Consider the following 20,790-nt stretch of genomic DNA (forward strand, 5'->3'; position numbering starts at 1 on the left):
ATGGACCGTGAGAACAAGGTACACGCACACACAGACTAACTAAATGTTAGAAAAGCAGGCTCTGGACCGTAAGATTGTAAGTTTGATTCCCTGGGCAACACTTTGTCCTACCTCAACACTCTTATCCTTGTGTGTGTGTGTGTGTGTGTGTGTGTGTGTGTGTGTGTGTGTGTGTGTGTGTGTGTGTGTGGGGTCACTGCCAGGCTCTCTCGGCTGAGCTGGAGCAGAGGGATGGTGAGTTGGGTGTGGAGAGGAGGAACTCTCTGAAGAGAGACAAGACCATCCAGGGTCTGAGTCTCCTGCTCAAGGAGAAGGAGAAAGAGGTAATAAACACACACATACCATTACAGGGGTTTACATGTGTACCCCAGCAGTGTCATATAGGCCACCCTTTATGTTAACACTCTCTCTCTCTCTCTCTCTCTCTCTCTCTCTCTCTCTCTCTCTCTCTCTCTCTCTCTCTCTCTCTCTCTCTCTCTCTCTCTCTCAGGTTGAGGAGTTGTATGATAATTTGGAGAAGAAAGAGAAGATTCTTGCCAAGACCAGAGAAGCACTTCACAAAGCCCAGCTTCAAAAGCACCAGGCAAGTAGACCAAACGTGTGTGTGTGTGTGTGTTTTGTGATCAGTTGGTGAGACACACACGTTGATACATAAACTTCACAAAATACGCGATGAGGGACAAGGGAAACATAGGGACTGTAAATACACGGAACTAAACCAGACACAGGTGAAGACAATGACGACACGGGCGTGGCAGACGAGGGGAAACCATGGAGACAGACACGCAGGGAACGACAAAGACACGAGTAGGAACCCGAAGTGACAGCTAGAGAGGGGGGGCGTAGCCCTACGTAACAGCGTGGCACTTTGGAGAGGCCTTAGAACCAGTGTTAATTTTGACAGCAATTTTTTATTTAGTTTTAATCTTAGTCTTTTGACTAAAATGACATTTAGTTTTAGTCATAATTTAGTCATTGGATTTGTTTTTAGTCTTAGTCTAGTTTTAGTGGACTAATTATCATTAGAATTTAGTCGACTAATTATTAAAATAATTTAGTTGACTAAAATATTAATATATTTTAATTTAGTTGCCTAAAATATATAAAATATTAATTGTGTAATAGTCATTATTTACACTTGCACAAAATGAAACATTTATTAACGAGTTATAGAATATTATTGTTTGTATGTGCAATATATACAAAAACAAATTTCCAAACAAATTTATTGACCTGAACTTATAGTTATTGAGCAGCATAACAATAACAAAACATTGATGACCAGTAGGCCCGCTCAACCTGAAAACATGGAGTTTGTTATGAACAATGCATATTACATTCTATATAAAACTGGGTGCCGTAAAAACAACAATGCCATAGCCCGCAGATGTCGTTTCATTTGTCGTATTTTTCCCGACATCATCGTCCCACATGGTTTACACACTGTACTCTTTTTCTCAAAGTTTTTTTAAGTTATTACATAATGTGTTCACACCTCATATTTTTGCAATTTATGCAAAACTGCACCACTTCTCTCCTGAGTCAGCTTGAGTGATTTTGGCTGAAATTTTTGGTTCCCACTGAGTGAGTGTGCTAATGTGTTGCAGCCCCCACCATGTAATAAAGACAAACACACACATATATGGCCATCTAAATAACACAAAATCCTAACAGCTGATGCATATTTAATTAGGAGATTATCAGTGAGCTGTAATTAACATCAATAGTTAAATCTCTCTTTCTTTTACACACACACACACACACACACACACACACACACACACACACACACACACACACACACACACACTCTTCTCTCTTTCTCTCTCAGGACTACATGAACATGGTGCGGGACCTGGAGCAGGACCGGGCGCCAGGAGGAAGTGACCTCATGCTGACCAAGCTGAGAGAGAAGCTGAGGGAGAAGGAGAAGGCTCTGGAGGTGTAGTACCTCCTGCCACTCCATCAGTCACTGCTGCCATCCTGTTGAAGCAGCCTCACTAACCTCAGTGTGTGTGTGTGTGTAGATTGCGCTGGATGAGAAGTTTGTGGCTGTGGAGGAGAAGGAGAATGAGGTCCACATGCTTCAGCTGAGCGTGTGGGAGAAGGAGAGAGAGGTGGAGCGCCTGAACAACCTGCTTTCACACAATGAGGAGACCATCAATGTAAGCGTGTGTGTGTGTGTGTGTGTGTGTGTGTGTGTGTGTGTGTGTGTGTGTGTGTGTGTGTGTGTGTGTGTGGGTGTGTTTGTGTGTGTGTGTGTGTGTGTGTGGGTGTGTTTGTGTGGGTGTGTGGGGCAGAAAGAGGGAGCAAGAAGATTTTTGAAAGTCAGTCACACTACACCAGTACTACTTCTTTTAAGTAAGTGTGTCTGTCTGTGTGGGTGTGTGCTTGGGTGTGTATACGTATGCGGGTATGTGTATGTGTGTATGTATGCGTGCATATTGGCAGTATTGGAGGGACTGGTTTGTGTCGGGGCTGTTGCCTGGTTAACCATATATGTGTGTGTAGGGATGCACCGATTCACAATTTTCACTTCCGATACCGATTCAGATATCTGAGGCTTCGTATCGTAAAACAGTAAAACAGTGCTGAATCGACTTAAAACATTTTTTTTAACACAGACATACTGAATTACAAGTTTATTGAAAACTCTGCACCAGTACAGCACACTTAAACACACATAAAACATGGACACCCACCACCCATCCCATTACTGTAGCAACCACAGGGACTGGCCCGACTGCTAGCCAACGATACTCCCCAGACGCTAGCGGTCCATGCCGTAAAGATAAGAGGCTACCGCTCTCTAATGTTAACTGGGAAATCAGTACTGGGTCAGGATTCAGTCCTGGGATGGTCACAGTCACACCCCATGACCTCTGACATTTGATAAGGTAGCAGTCTGGGGCACTGGAATGCCAAAGGAATTTAACAGGAATTTGAAACGTGAACTGTTGTCTATTTTCAGGAGAAAGTTGACGATGTTCAGAGCGAGGCTGCGGAAGGGAGAGACGCCCACAGCCAGGACAAGCTGAAGGGGGAGGAGACAGAAATGGATGAGGAAGAGAAGAGTGGGGAGTACAGCATCGCCAAGCTAATTTTAACTTGTGTGCTGAGAGTGATTTTGGCCCGTCTTAATTAATAAAACCCTAAAAATGTGTTCAAAATGCATGTTCCAAATTATTATTATGCACAACAGTTTTCAACCTTTGCATTTTTATAAAGAACAAAAAATGGTCATTTGTGAAATTATAAGCATTAGCAGGTTATTACAATCTGAAATCAAACAGTTATCAAGTCAAAACTTTATTGTAGGTGATGTTACATTTGCACATAGGACCCCTTGTTGGAAAGGAGCTTCTGAACTCTCTGGTTTTGGATGGTATCTGCTTCTGTTGTTTTGCATGAGGACAGAATACCCTCCCAGAGCTGTTGCTTAGATGTGAACCGCCTCCCGCCATCATAGACACTCATTTTGATGATGCTCCAGAGGTTCTCAATGGGGTTGAGGTCAGGGGAGCATGGGGGCCACACCATAAGTTTGTCCCCTTTTATGCCCATAGCATCCAGAGATGCAAATGTGTTCTTTGCAGCATGAGACGGTGCATTATCATGCATGAAAATTATCTTGCTGTGGAATGCACGGTTCTTCTTCTTGAACCATGGCAGGAAGTGCTGTTTGAGAAACTCCACATACATTATGGAGGTCATCTTTACACCTTCAGGGATCCTAAAGGGGCCGACAATCTCTCTCCCCATGATTCCAGCCCAAAACACCACCTCCTCCTTGTTGGCGCGTAGCCTTGTTTGCATGGGGTGTCCATCAACCAGCCATCCTCCACTCCATCCATCTGGACCATCAAGCGTTGCACGGCACTCATTGGTGAACAAAACAATTTCTGAAGTCAGTCTTCAGGTATTGTTTGGCCCACTGGAGCCATTTCTGCTCGTGTGTAGTGGATAGAGGAGGTCGACAGGATGGCTTGCGCACAGCTGCAAACCTCTGAAGGACCTGCATCTTGTTGTTCAGGGGATGTTGAAGGCACCAGCAGCTTCAAAAACTTGTCTGCTGCTATGACGAGGCGTTTTTGCAGCTGCTCTTTTAACCTGACGTAATTGCCTGTTGGAAAGAGTCTTGGCAATTGTCAGGAACAGCACGTGACCACCCGACAGATTCCTTACACCTGCTGCTCGTTACTCCAATATTCACGTGTACTTAAGCTTCTTAACATCTTATTTTTCATTTTTTAATCTTTGTATTTGTGTGTGTGTGCACGTGTGCATGTGCGCGTGTGCATGTGCGTGTGTGTGTGTGTGTGTGTGTGTGTGTGGGTGTGTTATCTTGTGGAGTGTCAGGCTGTATCAGGCTCTATGCTTGTGGTTCTGGAGGAGGCGGAGCGACTCCTGAAGCTGTTCTGGAGAGTAACTCTGCTGTCAGGAGACCTCACACACATACAGCAGGTAACACACACAGTGGACAACACAAAGTTCTGCAGAATTAGGTAGCTTCTGTTTATATAAGACTAATTGCCCCCCCATGTGCCCCTGGTACAGGAGGAGGTGTTGAGGAGTGAGGTGTCTCGGTTACAGAGCCGGCTGTCTCAGCAGGAGCGGATGCTCACAGGAGCAAACGACTGCGATCCACCAACCAGCTTCGAGAAAGCATGGAACGCATCATCATCGACCAGCGTACGGAACACACACACACACACACCTGAAATCACCTAGAGAGGCCATGAAGGTCCTCATTGACCTGCAGACAGCACCCACCCACACTGAAGGAGTTTAGTGTTTGCCCCTAGTCTGGTGTTGTGCACAGCCTTACTAACCCCTCTCTCCTCTTAGTGTCCATGACTCATGGGGTGCTGAAGAAAGCCAGAGGAAACCTGGAGGTGAGTTTGTGCTCTGCCACTGTGGCCCCTCACACCTACATGACCCTTCACCCCTACAGAGACTCCTCACCCCTACACGGCCCCTCACCCCTACAGATACTCTTCACCCCTACACGGCCCCTCACCCCTACAGAGACTCTTCACCCCTACAGATACTCTTCACCCCTACACGACCCCTCACCCCTACCTGGTGACTAAATGCCTCAGATGCTCACCCAAGAGCAGCTCTCCTACTTCAGCTGCAGAGGGTCTCACTGTAGCTGGGATGATAGCTGGGCCTTCCCTTCTGCCTCGTGGCTGTCAGCTCTGCCGTCCACATCCCTCCTCATCCCAGCCATTTTACCGGCCGTGTTCCGAATGGTTCACTTCCACCCTCTATAGTACGAAGTGTATAGTTATACATCTATATACAGCAACTCTAGTTGAGATGTAGTGGGTAGGGTATGTGTTAAATACATGTAGTGTACAGTGGGGTAAATAAGTATTTAGTCAGTCACCAATTGTGCAAGTTCTCCCACATCATAGGTAGACCTCAACTATGAGAGACAAAATGTGAAAAAAAATTGAGAAAATCATTTTGTCTGACTTTTAAAGAATTTATTTGCAAATAATGGTGGAAAATAAGTATTTGGTCACCTACAAACAAGCAAGATTTCTGGCTGTCACAGACCTGTAACTTCTTTTTTAAGAGGCTCCTCTTTCCCCCACTCATTACCTGTATTAATGGCACCTGTTTGAAGTCGTTAACAGTATAAAAGACACCTGCCCACAACCTCAAACAGTCACACTCCAAACTCCACTATGTTGAAGACGAAAGAGCTGTCGGAGGACACCAGAAACCGAATTGTAGACCTGCACCAGGCTGGGAAGACTGAATCTGCAATAGGCAAGCAGCTTGGTGTGAAGAAATCTACTGTGGGAGCAATAATCAGAAAATGGAAGACCTACAAGACCACTACTAATCTCCCTCGATCTGGGGCTCCACGCAAGATCTCAGCCCGTGGGGTCAAAATGATCACAAGTACGGTGAGGAAAAATCCCAGAACCACAAGGGGGGAACTAGTGAATGACCTGCAGAAAGCTGGGACCAACGTTACAAAGGCTACCATCAGCAACACACTGCGACTGTCAGGGTTGGACCCAGGCGCATTCCTCCGGTCGCCACAAGGAGGAGCCTGCGAGCTAGACCTGGGGGCAATCAGGCGCAATAGGCTGCAGGTGTTTGCAGCCTACTTAATGCGAGCAACTTCAGCAGTCCATTGCTGAAGTTGTTTGTTGTTGTTACACTCACAGCCCAAGCCGTTTGTTCTCTCTGCATCTCATTCGCATTCTCTCTGGTTCTTTCTTGCTGAGTGTTCTCAGTCCCTCTCTCTTTGTCTGTCTTCTTCTCTGCTGTTTCGTTTTTCTTTTATTTCAATGTTGGTTTGTCTGCCAGTGTTCTGGCTGACAGACCGACAGGTAACCCAGGTAGAAGCTTCAGGTCTTGCACCTGAGCTTCACGTTCCCTCCCTTGCCTCTTATATTACTCCTGACACGTTGAGCTGTTCTCCGTGTATTTTTGGTTTTCCCCGTCTTTCTTTTCAGTGACGCGTTGATTATTATTCCGCGTGTTTTTCGTTTGTTATTTATTTACCTGGTTTGTCGCACGTCGAGACTTATCCGTGTCGTTCTGCTGTTATCCCTTCGGGGTTTTTGTTTTCGTTTTCTCGCAATCGCGGAGGTTTCTGTTGGCTGTTTTTAGCATTCAGTTTTAGAGGTTTGCACTTGAGTCCACATCACATTAAAACCAGCGCGTCACCGCCGTGTTCGGAGGCGACGCGTTACAACGACGCCAGGGACTCAGATCTTGCAGTTCCAGACGTGTCCCCCTGCTTAAGCCAGTCCATATCCAGGCACATCTGAAGTTTGCTAGAGAACATTTGGATGTTCCAGAAGAGTATTGGGAGAATGTCATATGGTCAGATGAAACCAAAGTAGAACTATTTGGTAAAAACACAACTCGTCGTGTTTGGAGGACAGTGAATGCTGAGTTGCATCCAAAGAACACCATACCAACTGTGAAGCATGGGGGTGGCAACATCATGCTTTGGGGCTGTTTCTCTGCAAAGGGACCAGGACGACTGGTCCGTGTACATGAAAGAATGAATGGGGCCATGTATTGTGAGATTTTGGGTGCAAACCTCCTTCCATCAGCAAGGGCAATGAAGATGAAACGTGGCTGGGTCTTTCAGCATGATAATGATCCCAAGCACACTGCCAGGGCAACAAAGGAGTGGCTTCGTAAGAAACATTTCAAAGTCCTGGAGTGGCCTAGCCAGTCTCCCGATCTCAACCCCATCGAAAACGTTTGGAGGGAGTTAAAAGTCCGTGTTGCCCGCCGACAGCCCCAAAACATCACTGCTCTAGAGGAGATCTGCATGGAGGAATGGGCCAACATACCAGCAACAGTGTGTGCCAACCTTGTGAAGACTTACAGAAAACGTTTGACCTCTGTCATTGCCAACAGAGGATATACAACAAAGTATTGAGATGAACTTTTGTTATTGACCAAATACTTATTTTCCACCATTATTTGCAAATAAATTCTTTAAAAGTCAGACAAAATGATTTTCTCAAATTTTTTTTCACATTTTGTCTCTCATAGTTGAGGTCTACCTATGATGTCAATTACCGGCCTCGCTCATCTTTTTAAGTGGGAGAACTTGCACAATTGGTGACTGACTAAATACTTATTTTCCCCACTGTATATGGAACAGACGTGGAGTATGATGGCATTATTAGTGACATCTCGTGTGTAACTTTTCTGTTATAGTCTAATTATGGCAGCATTTTTGGGCTAGAAGGCCTTCGAGTAGTGTGTGTGTGTGTGTGTGTGTGTGTGTGTGTGTGTGTGTGTATGTCTGTGCATGAGGGGGTGTTTTTTTTTGTTTTTGCATGACATTCACAGCATGTGAATTCCTCAGATTCCTCACACACACACACACACACACACAACCCTGGCTTCCGTACAGCTCACTTAGCAAAGAAACAGTGCCTAACCTTCTTCTTCACATCTTTGGTTCTAACTTCAGTGGATCGTGCATGTCCGTATGAGTTCGTCTGCACTCAGAGAGCCGGACCATCACACCGCACCTCTGTTCCATTCCTCTACTAGGACATCACCCTGAATGCCCAGTGAGTGGTCGGTCAGCAGGCCCCTCCCCCAGGATGGACTCCACTGAGGATCAGCACACTGACATAACATGAACATAAATGGCTTTCACAAATATTCTTGCTTGTCTTCTTGCCTGTTAAAGGTACTCTGATGCAGTTCTACAGACACAAAGTGAATTTGCACACTGATCATAAAATATAGATTTTGCTCAAGGGATACAAAACAAAACGTTTTAACTAGTAATTGCTGCTGTTAAAAAAAGGATTTTCATCTGTAAATATTTAATGTCATTTAGTTTTGTATTTAATGCCTTTTTCTTTTAATGGTTTTGACTGAGCCTCCAAATGTGTAACTGGCTGTTAGACTTTCTGACTGGGAGACCACAGGCAGTACGGGTCGGCAGCAACTCATCCAGTACCATCGTGCTTAACGCAGGGGTGCCTCAAGGATGCGTACTGAGCCCCCTTCTATTCACTCTGATGACACACGACTGCACACCAACATACAGCTCCAACTTCTTTAAGTTTGCGGATGATACAACTGTGGAGGGTTTCATCAACAACAACAACGACGAGACATTACAGAAGTGAGGTGAGCCGCCTGGCCGGGTGGTGTGGTCACAACAACCCATCTCTGAATGTGGAAAAGACAAAGGAGATAGTTGTGGATAGTTGTTGCCCTCCCAGCATGCTCCTCTGAACATCAATGGTACTGCTGTGGAGAGAGTGAGCAGCACCAAGTTCCTGGGTGTAGACATCTCAGAGAACACCACATCTCTAGCCAAGAAAGCCCACCAGCGCCTGTACTTTCTCCGCAAGCTGAGAAGAGCCAGTGCTCCACCCCCCATCTTGTGCACCTTCTATAGGGGAGCCATCGAGAACATCATGACCAGCTGCATCATAGTGTGGTACGGCACCTGCACAGCATCCTGTCGCAAGTCCCTCCAGCGCAGCGTGAGAGCAGCTGAGAGGATCGTGGGCACCTCATTCCCTTCTCTACAAGACCTTCACAACTCCCACCTCACTCGGAAAGCCCTAAACATAGTGGGTGATCCGACACACCCCATGTACAGCTACTTCAAATTTACATCTATCAAATTAAATTAAATTCTCTCAACCTGAGACAACTGGTTTGTTCACAACAGAAGTAAACTTAACAATAAAACCTCTATTCTTAATTAACCCTGATGAGATCCGGGCGTGGTCTACCTTCTTGGGGTCCAGCAGGGTGTGGGGGACCCATTGCATTTTTTGTTAAAATAATCAGCAGATTTAGCCCAATTGCAAGTAAAATAAACAATACATATGTTAAATTAGTTTGCTCTCATTTATTTATTAGTTACTTTTTTATTAAAATGTAACACAATAAGGAAATGAATCATAAATCATGCTGGCTGACAGGCTGGTCCTATGGCTAGCTGCTGACGGGCTGGTGCTAACGGAGCTGGCTGCTGCTCATCCTCCTTTTCATTATCACTATCAGACTCTGATATTTCAGAAATGTGATCCTGAAATTTCTTCTTCTGAATCACCATCAAAATCCTCTGTCTCTTCCAATAGCAGCTGTAAGGCAGTCTGAACTGAGAATCACTTTGCCATCTTTTATAGCATTTTTAGCATTTTTAGCATTTATAGCATCATGTCCCCATGTTTGGATGAAACACACACTCACACACACATACACACACACACACACACACACACACACACACACACACACACACACACACACACAGGTCCAGAGAGGAGGGAGGGATAATGAGGGCTGAGAGAAAAGATGCTTCTTTCAGATCTCACCCCTTTGTCTCTATAGAGATTCTTCGTCTGCTGTCTGACAATATGCAATCAACCCCTGATGTGACAACCATCAAAAGTGTTGATGGTTGCTCACCTTTGCATGCCAAACTCCTCTGTCCTTTGTTTGTATATCCTTTAAAGTCATACAGACGACTATCAACTACCCAACCCAATGTTGATTGCCCACTTTGACTAGCCCAGGGCCCCGTGGACCCTGGACCCTGTATGTAATACAAATGTGAAGGGGGGGGTACGGGGGGGTGGTCATTGAAAATATTTTCTGATTTATGTTGCTCACAGAAAATGAGCCAAGGACCAATGAATCTCAGTTTGAAAAAAAAAAAATTGTAGAATTTTTTTAAGCTGATTTTTTAAAAATGGGTCCCACAGACCCTTGGACCATATAAGGGTTAAATAAATCAAATACCCAGTCTGGTAGACATTCAGGAACTTCAGGTATTTTCTTAAATAATGTTTATATCGCCACCTTGAAACTGCTAATTTTTCTTCAGCTTGCTCCTGACTCACCATTTCTGCCTCTTCTCCGTTTGTGTCATGCTTCGGCACGCGTGTAACAACACTGGCTCTGATTGGCTACCATAACGCTGCCTTAGCCAATCGCTTACTTGTTAAGTTAAACAGGTGTTACACCGAGAACTGTGACCTATCGAGATCTGTTACTCCTCACTAGCCTGGACAGCGGTCCGCTCGGATTACTGTTAGTATATCAATATATAGTAACGCACTGCTTTTAATGACCAGTAACGTCAACGGCATTGTATCGACAGGAAAAGTAATAAATTATATTATCCTGTTACTGACAAAATGACGGCGTTACCTAACGCCGTTATTTTTATCTGCGTTATTCGCAACACTGGAAATAACACATCGTATTTACGTAGTTAATAAATAATCCTAATAAAAATATTTCATATCTACCTTTAAGTCCTATGTGACGCACTAGTATGTATAATTTTCCCTTCTTTCTTTTGTTATTCATATATTTTCTCTGATTTATTTTGGAGACTGTATACATTCTAACCGAATCACATTCAGGCGGAGGACCACCGGGCAAGCCTCTTAGCGCATTTTGTGAGGTGGTGCAACGTATCATGGGGGAAGACAGTGCGGTGAACTGTGGAGTGGAGGGGGGTGAGGATCCTGCATTAATGAAATTCGAACACTTATCTCAAAGGTAAAGTTTTTATCATTTATTTAGATTTGAACACAAACACTGATGCTAATTGTCACTTCAAAATTATTGCATCCGTCAGTAATAAAGACGCTGCTCGTGCTCCCGACCCTGCTGGCTTGAGCGCAGATTCTCCATCTGCCCCTTCCTCTTTGACAGCGCTTCCAAACACCTCAAGTCATGAATGGCAGGAGGAAGAGTGGGCGTCTGAAGGAGGTCTGGCAGAGGACTCGCTCCCAAATGACATGCAAGAACTGAAAAGGCAGAAGTTAAAGCTTCAAATTAAAGTATTAAAATTGCAGCATGAATATTACACTCTTGCACTAAAAAAACAAAAGGAAGAACAAATAACTTAAACCCATGCTTATGTTAATGCCTAAATATTGTGCATATTTATACATAAAATTGAAATGTACCTACAATGAAGGTTTGCAAAGTGTTGTCTGAAGCCTGTCGCATCACGTGTGCTGGCAGGGGGGCTCTCATCTCCATTTCCATCACTGTCATCACGGTTCTCCAGTGTTGGGTGGGGACGGATGTTGTGCTTCTTGCAAATATTATGCAGTATTGCACATGCCATTATGATTCGGCATACTTTTTCCCGGACAGTACCGAATTTCAGAATGTAAATGTGGAATCTGCGCTTCCATTGGCCAATCCCTCTCTCTGCCACACTTCGTGTAGTACGGTGTGCCCTGTGAGAGGAGTTCAATAAAACTAATTAGCTACAGCTATAGCTATTGTTATGTTACTGCTGGGATGCATACGTGTTCTGTTTCAGGAATGAAGTGGATCCAGGTTCCAGACCGGGATTTGTGCAAACCTCTCTCCTAATTGGGATGCTGCTCCGCCCTAGGAGGACGGCCACAGGATATAAGGACAGCAGACAGGAGGGAAGGCAGATACTACAGGCCAGCAGCTGTAGTGGCAGCTTGGGGGCACGTTTGATACATTGTGCAGACTTTTGTGTTGCATTGGCCTGACTTGTTGGCGTGGCTGTTTTAGTAAGGTTGTATTCATATGTGATCCTACCTGTTATGTGGTGTTCTGTGTTGTCCTTCATTTTCCTCCCTCCCCTCTGGTTAGTAGGAAGTGACTGCCATGTTGTTTTGGGTTGGTTTTGTCTTTGTTTGTTGGTAGGGAGATAGATTTGTGTGTTTTCTGTTTGGGATTAGATGTAGATGTATTTCCTTTCTAGTGTGGGGTTTGTTTATTATGTTGGCATACGTCACTTCTGAAATAATACCAGAGTTGTTTGGTGTATGCATAAGTATTTCTTTTTTATATGATTATAAATATATTGACTGAAAGCCTATTAATATATACAATGTATCTAATACAATCACGCTATAAGTAGAACCCGTGTGTGCTGTCTTTATTCAGTATCAAAAATAATTATTTTTGTCACCTTGGACGCTGTTGTGGCCTATAGCCTAGAATGGGTCATAACACTATAGCTAAATTAGTATTATTCACAAAGAAAATACATATGGATGAAATAATAAACATACCTGTTGTAGTTGATTTGGGCTTCCGTCACTGCTCTGAAAAACGGCATGAGCAGCCACCGGCGTAAAGGATATCCTTTATCACCTAAGAGATGACATCCAGGTGGCACAAGTCCTGTTTCAAAAAGTTGGTTCAGGGCGCTTTCATTAAAAACCCGAGCGTCATGGGTTGACCTGGGCCATTTGGGTACAACATCTAAAATGTTGTATTCTGCATCAAACACAATTTGAGTGTTGATGCTATGGTACCTCTTTCTGTTCACATAAACATCCTCATTAATGCTGGGAGCAATGATCTTTATGTGAGTGCCATCAATTGTACCTACAACTCCTGGAAATCCAGCTATCTGCATAAACTGGGTTTGCTTCTGTTGGATGACACGGGGTGTTGTTTGGAAAGTCAATAAAAAGGGTTACAGTGTGTGGCGCTGTAAGTGCCATAATTGTTTGCATGACGACTCGGCTAATTGTTGGTTGGGATGGTCCCAAATCATCAGCACTACACTGCTGCATTTTTCCTGTAGCAAGAAAACGAAGCATCAGCACTACTTTTAATTCAGCTGGGATGGCGTTGCTGCATGTAGTTGAAGGTGAGATGACATCTCTCACCAAGTCTGTGACAATGATGATTCCTGCTCTTTCCAGTCTATATCGTTTGATTAATTGAAAGTCATCAAACGTTTCCAAGACATTCTTCCTCTCTTGGAAGGTTCGGACACGTCTCTGTCTTCTCAGTGCCATCTCAGCCCCCTGGTGGCAACTCTTAACAACTTAAAAGTCCTCTGGAGCAGTCTTAACTTTTCGGGAGAGTAAGAGTGATTCTTATACTTTAGAGTTTTGATAACTGGCACTTACACTTAACTCTGTGAGTAGGAGCAAATCTAAGAATTTTTCAGCACTTAAGTCCAAAATTCCACTCTAAGAAGTTTGATAAATACGGGCCCAGGGCCCGTATTTATCAAACTTCTTAGAATTACTCCTAAGAATGCTGCTAAGAATTGACTTATGTCTAAAATAATTCTTAGTTAAAAGCTGAGACTAAAAGTTAGTTATCAAGCCTTTCAGTCTCACTTTAAGCGAAGTGTAGGAGCAATTCGTAAGTGTCAGTCTCAGAGCTGATTTACGACACCTGGCTGTGCCGCAAAGCTGATCCTGGATGACATTGTTTCAAAACCCCCTGCAAGAACCAATCGCTGGATCGGATTTTATGTTCAATAATATTTTCTGAGAAATGTAAAGATAAAATTCTTAAAATGTTGAAATACCTTCACATTTAAAGGGTCTAATCAGTGGCTGTGGAGAGGAAAGCACAGGCTAGCTGAGGGCATGCATAATATAGACAGAGTTTCCAATGGAGTGGTTGGTTATATTATGGTGGTACAGTATTTAAAATATTAGGATAATTGAATTCAATGTGTGTTGTAGTGCACAATGCACATATATTACTGGCAGCATTGAGCATGCATTAACAGTAGCAGTGAGCCTACTTTAGTCGCCAGTGAGGACAGTATTGATATACTTGGCTAGGGAGTGTTTGATAGTGCAGCAGGTAAATCAATATGGAACTGGTGGCACTGAGAATGCATTAATTGTGCCAGCTAAGTTGGGCACAGCCTTTGCTCCCAGGAAGGATTTTCTGGTTTAGAAACTGATTAGCTGTACAGCAGGTAAATACAGGAAGTTTTTGGGGCAGTCATGGCCTGGTGATAGGGAACTGGTCTTGTGACCGGAGGGTCGTGGGTTCGACTCCCAGGCCTGAGGCCATGACTGAGGTGCCCTTGAGCAAGGCACCTAACCCCAACTGCTCCCCGGGCACCGGGCTAGGGCTGCCCACCGCTCTGGGCATGTGTGCACCACAGCCCCCTAGTAATCACTAGTGTGTGTGTGTTCTAACTGCACAGATGGGTAAAAAGCGGAGGACAAATTTTGATTGCGGTGTAAAAATCACAATTGACAAAATATGGCACATTTACATTTAATATCTGCTGGTGATGCTCATATAGAACTGGTGGCACGATGCACATAGTAAAAGCGGGGCAGGGTATGACCTTAGTAAACAGGGAGACCAACATGGATGACATAATTTAGTGACTGTTAGGACAGTACAATCTGCATCATGGCTCTCCATGTTCATAATGAAGATTTTCGCCTGAAATTATCTCCTTTAATGCAGTGAGGCCCCTGTTTGACTTGACACAATTAAGGTGGACAATGATGGTTTATTAGGTTGCAATTACCCTCTCAGAGAAGCTATAAAGGGTTATGAATAAGGGGATTTGAAATTGATTGCAGATATAGGTGGAACACTTCAGGTCTCTCAACTCAGTCACCAACTCTATGTATTTCAACCAAATCCACATATTCTTTTTTTTTTTTTTTTACTTTTACTTTTTATTTGTAAACATCTTTTAAGTTCAAGGCATACATTTAACCATGTAGTAAGAGGGTTGCAATATAAAAAACACAAAAAAACAAAAGGAAAAAAATAATTATAATAAATAAAAAATAAATAAAACACGATGTGAGGTCATATTTAAATCAGGAGTCAACATGGGCTATTCTTCCTATTAGCTAAGTAAGCACGCCACTTTCCCCATTGTTTTTCTCCCAACTACGTCTGAAGTCGAATGAAGAAAGTCTCGCCAGATTAAGGAATTTGTAGTGGATAACTGTGTTTTTCAGGCTCTAAGCCACATGTCCTCAGTTATTTCAATGTCCAGTTCCTTGTTTCATAGTCTATGTCTGCCAGTCTCGTTAGTTGAGTTTGGTTTTAGAAGCTGTGCTAAGGCTAGCTATGAAAGAATTACCAAAAGTAGTGGTTGTGGAGAGGAAAGCACAGGCCTCTTGAGGGCAGGCATCATATAGACACTTATGATGGTGTGATTGGCTATAGAGGGGAAGAGAAATAGGGATATATAGGGAACTTACCAGCAGCATTTTTTACTTGAAAATCAAATACAAATACTTGTTATTCAGTAAAGTATTTCAGTCTTGCTTTGCAGTCTTTCTGAGTTATAAGCCATTTTTGCCTAGTTATTCATCGTTGAGGAACTGTAAGGCAATGTAAGATGCATTAACAAGCAGTGATGGCTAAGTTACCTTGAGAAAGTAATCCGATTACTGATTACTGATTACTCCTTTTAAAAGTAACTTAGTTACGTTACATATTACTTGATTTTAAAAGTAACTACGTTAGATTACAAGTTACTTTAATAGTTACATTCAGCAGCAAAATAAATTTTTCCAATACTCACTTTATTGGAAGTGCATTTTTAACAGTAACAATGTATTGAAGCAGGTTCGGTAACTGAGGCAGAAACTGCTTAATCCAAAAATCCCGAGGAGGGAAACTTTATTGATAACGCAACCCTGGCGCGCGCAGGCTCCGCCCCCCCAGTGTCACTTAAAGGGCAAGACTCGCCGTGAGGAGTAGGAGTCGCTACAGTATCTCCTGACATTACGTTTGTGTAGCTGCGCGGTATTATTTGTAAATTTATTTGTAAACGTAATACAAGCGAACTGGGGTGGGTTTCCCGAAACATTCGTAGCGCCAAGTACTTCGTAACCTCTTATGAAACGTACGAGGTTAAGAAGTACTTAGCACTACGAACGTTTCGGGAAACCCACCCCAGTTCAGTCAGACAGCTTGGGAAACGAAATACCATTACAATTTCAAGCATTTTAAAGTAGGCGACGTTAGTCAAAATTCCAGCACTTTTCAAACGTGGAACACAAAGCAACATTAAAATTGGTCAGATAAATGTTCCTTCCCCTGTTTTTGAGGGGTGTTTCTTTACACTACCACATATTTAATCTGATTACTGGACTAGAAATAGTAGCGCGTTATATTACTCGTTACCAAAAAAAGTGGTAAGATTAGAGTAACGCGTTACTAAGTAACGCGTTACTGACATCACTGTTAACAAGCACTGCATATAATTAATTGATACACAACAGTTTCAAATATAAAACAGAATGTCAGAGCGGGCCCCAGCGCTGCCCCGCCCATGACCACCAGAGGGCGCTAGCGGTCTTCTGTCAGGGCAGGTCCCTCCTCCACACATGCCATGACTACCAGAGGGCGTTCGCATTCCACAACTCGCAATCAGCGTACGTGACCCGCAGCCGGTTTTCTTCGCAGAGTTGTTTGGTCTTTCAGGCGGTCAGCCGGTATCGTGGGTTTCGTTCTCCGATTCATGCTCTTCAGTGTTTTTCTCTTCACTTTCTCCTGTATCTTCGAGTTTTATCTCCTGCGCCTTTTGGCCCATCTCAAGTTTTCCCCCCGCTGTATTCTTCCTGTCCGGTTTTTTGTTTTCATTCAGCTAGGGTTTTGTATTTCGCCATTATTGGTCAGGTAGTCGTTTTTTTCCCGGACGTTTTTTGTTTACTTACCTCTCTCTCTCGTTTTCGCGTTGAAGTTTATCCGCGTTCTTCAGTTGTTAAGATTTGTGTTTCGTTTTCCTTGTTTTTAGTACTTACCGCGCGTCGAGTTCTCTCCGCGTTTTTTCTCGGTTTTTCGTGTTTAACCCTTGGTGTATATTTGTTTATGGTTTGGCATTTGGGTCCCTTTGACTAAACATCAAGCAGTGTGTTCGCGTGCGCACCTCCTGCCTAACGTACTAGTTTTTAAATATCAATATACATTACCTTCACAAATTCATTATATACATTACCTTCACATAAATTCACAAATGACCATTTTTTTGTTCTTTATAAAAATGCAAAGGTTGAAAACTGTTGTGCATAATAATAATTTGGAACATGCATTTTGAACACATTTTGAGTGTTTTATTAATTAAGACTGGCCAAAAGCACTCTCAGCACACAAGTTAAGATTAGGTATGCGATGCTGTACTCCCCACTCTTCCCTTCCTCATCTGTATCTTTCTCCTCCCCCTTCAGCTTGTCCTGGCTGTGGGCGCCTCTCCCTTCCGCAACCTCGCTAGTGATGGGCAAATGAAGCCTCTTGAAGCAATGAAGCTTTCCAACCCTTTGCTTTGCAAAAAGGTTCATTACTCGAGGCTTCATTCATCACTCACTAGTGACATCTGCTGGTGAAACTGTAACAGCCTCGTCATTCAGTTGGATCATACTTTCAAAAATTTGTAAATGCAATATTGTCACAAAGTTTCCATCAAACTCATGTTTAGTAACAGGAGAATCAATTAAATCATACTTAATTGTCATGTTTTAATTATTAAAATGATTTGTAGCCAATCTAATCCTTGACCATTAGTGGTTGTGTTGGGTTTTCTTGTATGTCATGAACGTATTTGACAATGAAGATATGTTGTACTTTACTATATTGGGAATTGAGTGGTTGTTGAGGCAGACTGAATATTTTGAGTTAGAAACTGATTAAAAAAAAAACAAAATGTGTTTTAAATAATTGCTTCTTGGGGGTTCTAGATCTGGTTTGGTAGTCATGGCCTGGTGGTTAGGGAAGGGAAGTGGTTATGGAACTGGTCTTGTAACCGGAGGGTCGTGGGTTCGATTCCCAGACCTGAGGCCATGACTGAGGCGCCCCTTAACCCTCAATTGTTCACTTATATAAAAATGAGATAAAATGTAAGTCGCTCTGGATAAGGGCGTCTGCCAAATGTAAAATGTTTTTAACATTACAAATAAGGTTTGCCTCTTCCAATGGTTTTTAGTCTGTTTTTGATGTGTGAATCTGATGTACATCCTGATCAAACAAAAAGAATTTAGAACGTTCCAGATTTTAAATTTAACCACCTTCTACAACACGAAGCAACAGGGTTCATAGCGCTTTTATTTTGAAAAACGATACGCAAAATGAAGCAATGACGTGGCCGATGTAATGCGAGGCCTCGTTTGTTACTGATCACGTGATTTTGCTCAATCTAACACAAGCTCCGAAGCGGGGCTTCATCGGACACGCCCCTTTTTACTCGGTACACGCTTCGAAGCCTAGCTTCAGATGTCCCATCACTAAACCTCGCTCTGAACGTCGTCAACTTTCTCCTGAAAATAGACAACAGTTCACGTTTCAAATTCCTGTTAAATTCCTTTGGCATTCCAGTGCCCCAGACTGCTACCTTATCAAATGTCAGAGGTCATGGGGTGTGACTGTGACCATCCCAGGACTGAATCCTGACCCAGTACTGATTTCCCAGTTAACATTAGAGAGCGGTAGCCTCTTATCTTTACGGCATGGACCGCTAGCGTCTGGGGAGCATCGTTGGCTAGCAGTCGGGCCAGTCCCTGTGGTTGCTACAGTAATGGGATGGGTGGTGGGTGTCCATGTTTTGTGTGTGTTTAAGTGTGCTGTACTGGTGCAGAGTTTTCAATAAACTTGTAATTCAGTATGTCTGTGTTTAAAAAACAATGTTTTAAGTCGATTCAGCACTGTTTTACTCAGCACTGTTTTAATCAGATCGGTATCGGCCGATGCGAAGCCTCAGATATCTGAATCGGTATCGGAAGTGAAAAACGTGAATCGGTGCATCCCTACACACACATGGTTAACCAGGCAACAGCCCCGACACAAACCAGTCCCGCCAATATGCTAATTATTAGAATATTAATGCTAATATTTTAATGAGCTTTCAGAAGTCAGTATTCTAACAGACACAGACGTGTGCCACACGTGCACAATCATTTACATTTATGGCATTTGGCAGACGCCCTTATCCAGAGCAACTTACTTTTTTTTTATCTCATTTTTATACAAGGGAGCCATTGAGGGTTAAGGGCCTTGCTCAGGGGCACCTCAGTCATGGCCTCAGGTCTGGGGATCAAACCCACTACCCTTCGGTCACAAGACCAGTTTCCTGACCACCAGGCCATGACTGCCCTATCATTGGGAGTAACGGCCGTCAACACCCTCAGGTTTAATCCTGAGGTCTGAGAGAAAGGTCAAAGGTCTCACGTTAATGACGGCATCCTTCTCAGCCAGCGAGGCTCGCAGCTTGGCCGTCTCTAAGGGTGTGTCCTCGGTTGCCGTGCTGACAGGTTTCCGGGCATCACTTAGCTGCCTGTGCAGGTCCTGCAGTTCAGCTGTGCATGCTGACAGAGCCTGGTTATGTCTCTCCACACACTCCTACACACACACACACCTTCAGCTGGTTCTCCCTCCTCAGTGCACTGTTAAGAGCTTGTGTTTTCAAAAAAAAAAACTGACTTTCGAAAATCTTCTTGCTCCCTCTCTCTGCCTCAAACACACACACACACCCACACAAACAGAAACACACACGCTTATATTGATGGTCTCCTCAATGTGTAAAAGCAGGTTGTTCAGGCGCTCCACCTCTTTCTCCTTCTCCCTGACGCTCAGCTGAAGCATGTGGACCTCATTCTCCTTCTCCTCCACAGCCACAAACTTCTCATCCAGCGCATTCTACACACACACACACACACTGAGGTTATTGAGGCTGCTTCAACAGGATGGCAGCGGTGACTGATGGAGTGGCAGGAGGTACTGCACCTCCAGAGCCTTCTCCTTCTCCCTCAGCCTCTCTCTCAGCTTGGTCAGCGTGATGTCACTTCCTCCTGGTGCCTGGTCCTGCTCCAGGTCCCGCACCATGTTCATGTAGTCCTGAGAGAGAGAGAAAGAGAGAAGAGCGTGTGTGTGTAAAAGAGAGAGAGAGATTTAACTAATGATGTTAATTACAGCTCACTGATAATCTCCTAATTAAATATTCATCAGCTGTTAGGATTTTGTGTTATTTAGGTGGCCATATGTGTGTGTGTGTGTTTGTCTTTATTACATGTTGGGGGCTGCAACACATTAGCACACTCACTCAGTGGGAACCACAAAATTTCAGCCAAAATCACTTAAGCTGACTCAGGAGAGAAGTGGTTTTGCATAAATTGCAAAAATATGAGGTGTGAACACATTATGTAATAACTTAAAAAATAATAAAAATAAATAGCAATTGGTGTAATAAATTACAATTTTCAATAACTTGAAAAAATTATTACATTTAAGATGTACAGTCAGTTTGAACAGTTAGAAGTACTGAAGAGCTCCACAGTATTGTTCTAAGCAGTGTTAATTTCGTTGACGAATAATTTTCGTCATAGTTTTCGTCAACGAACCTTTTTTTCATGACGAAAAAATGAGACGATAACTAAATAAAAACTATACGAAGGGATAAAAACGATGACAAAATTAATGGACTTTTTTTTTTTTATGGCCCACCTCCACCCCCCCATCTTTGGAGGACAACTTTGTTTTTATGTATAGATCAAATGACAATTATAACAATTCTGTATAATATAG

General features: G+C 43.4%; 2 protein-coding genes and 1 long non-coding RNA gene across 3 annotated transcripts in view; 1 reads left to right on the top strand and 2 right to left on the bottom strand.

Moving 5' to 3' along the window:
• The window catches only part of LOC143500312 (myomegalin-like), a 7,647-nt gene extending 2,750 nt beyond the window's left edge, over window positions 1–4,897 (top strand). Inside the window, exons 5-12 of the mRNA XM_076994399.1 lie at window positions 1–18; window positions 204–323; window positions 491–583; window positions 1,832–1,942; window positions 2,028–2,165; window positions 2,972–4,464; window positions 4,558–4,692; window positions 4,849–4,897. The exon at window positions 1–18 is cut by the window's left edge and continues 117 nt beyond it. Coding sequence (XP_076850514.1) covers window positions 1–18; window positions 204–323; window positions 491–583; window positions 1,832–1,942; window positions 2,028–2,165; window positions 2,972–3,145 — 654 coding nt within the window. The 3' untranslated portion in view covers window positions 3,146–4,464; window positions 4,558–4,692; window positions 4,849–4,897. The remainder of the gene's footprint in view (window positions 19–203; window positions 324–490; window positions 584–1,831; window positions 1,943–2,027; window positions 2,166–2,971; window positions 4,465–4,557; window positions 4,693–4,848) is intronic.
• LOC143500316 (uncharacterized) overlaps window positions 1–20,790 on the bottom strand; it is a 55,421-nt gene that overhangs the window by 30,460 nt on the left and 4,171 nt on the right. The window contains exon 3 of the mRNA XM_076994402.1: window positions 19,993–20,103. Within this exon, the coding sequence (XP_076850517.1) occupies window positions 19,993–20,103 (111 nt within the window). The remainder of the gene's footprint in view (window positions 1–19,992; window positions 20,104–20,790) is intronic.
• Window positions 11,037–12,826, bottom strand: LOC143500314 (uncharacterized). The gene is made up of 3 exons (XR_013126745.1): window positions 12,549–12,826; window positions 11,458–12,198; window positions 11,037–11,291 (listed from the first exon to the last, which is right to left on the bottom strand). It is a non-coding gene; the product is annotated as an uncharacterized LOC143500314 (long non-coding RNA).

Source organism: Brachyhypopomus gauderio, unplaced genomic scaffold (assembly GCF_052324685.1).
Source record: "Brachyhypopomus gauderio isolate BG-103 unplaced genomic scaffold, BGAUD_0.2 sc140, whole genome shotgun sequence".
Classification (NCBI taxonomy): domain Eukaryota; kingdom Metazoa; phylum Chordata; class Actinopteri; order Gymnotiformes; family Hypopomidae; genus Brachyhypopomus; species Brachyhypopomus gauderio.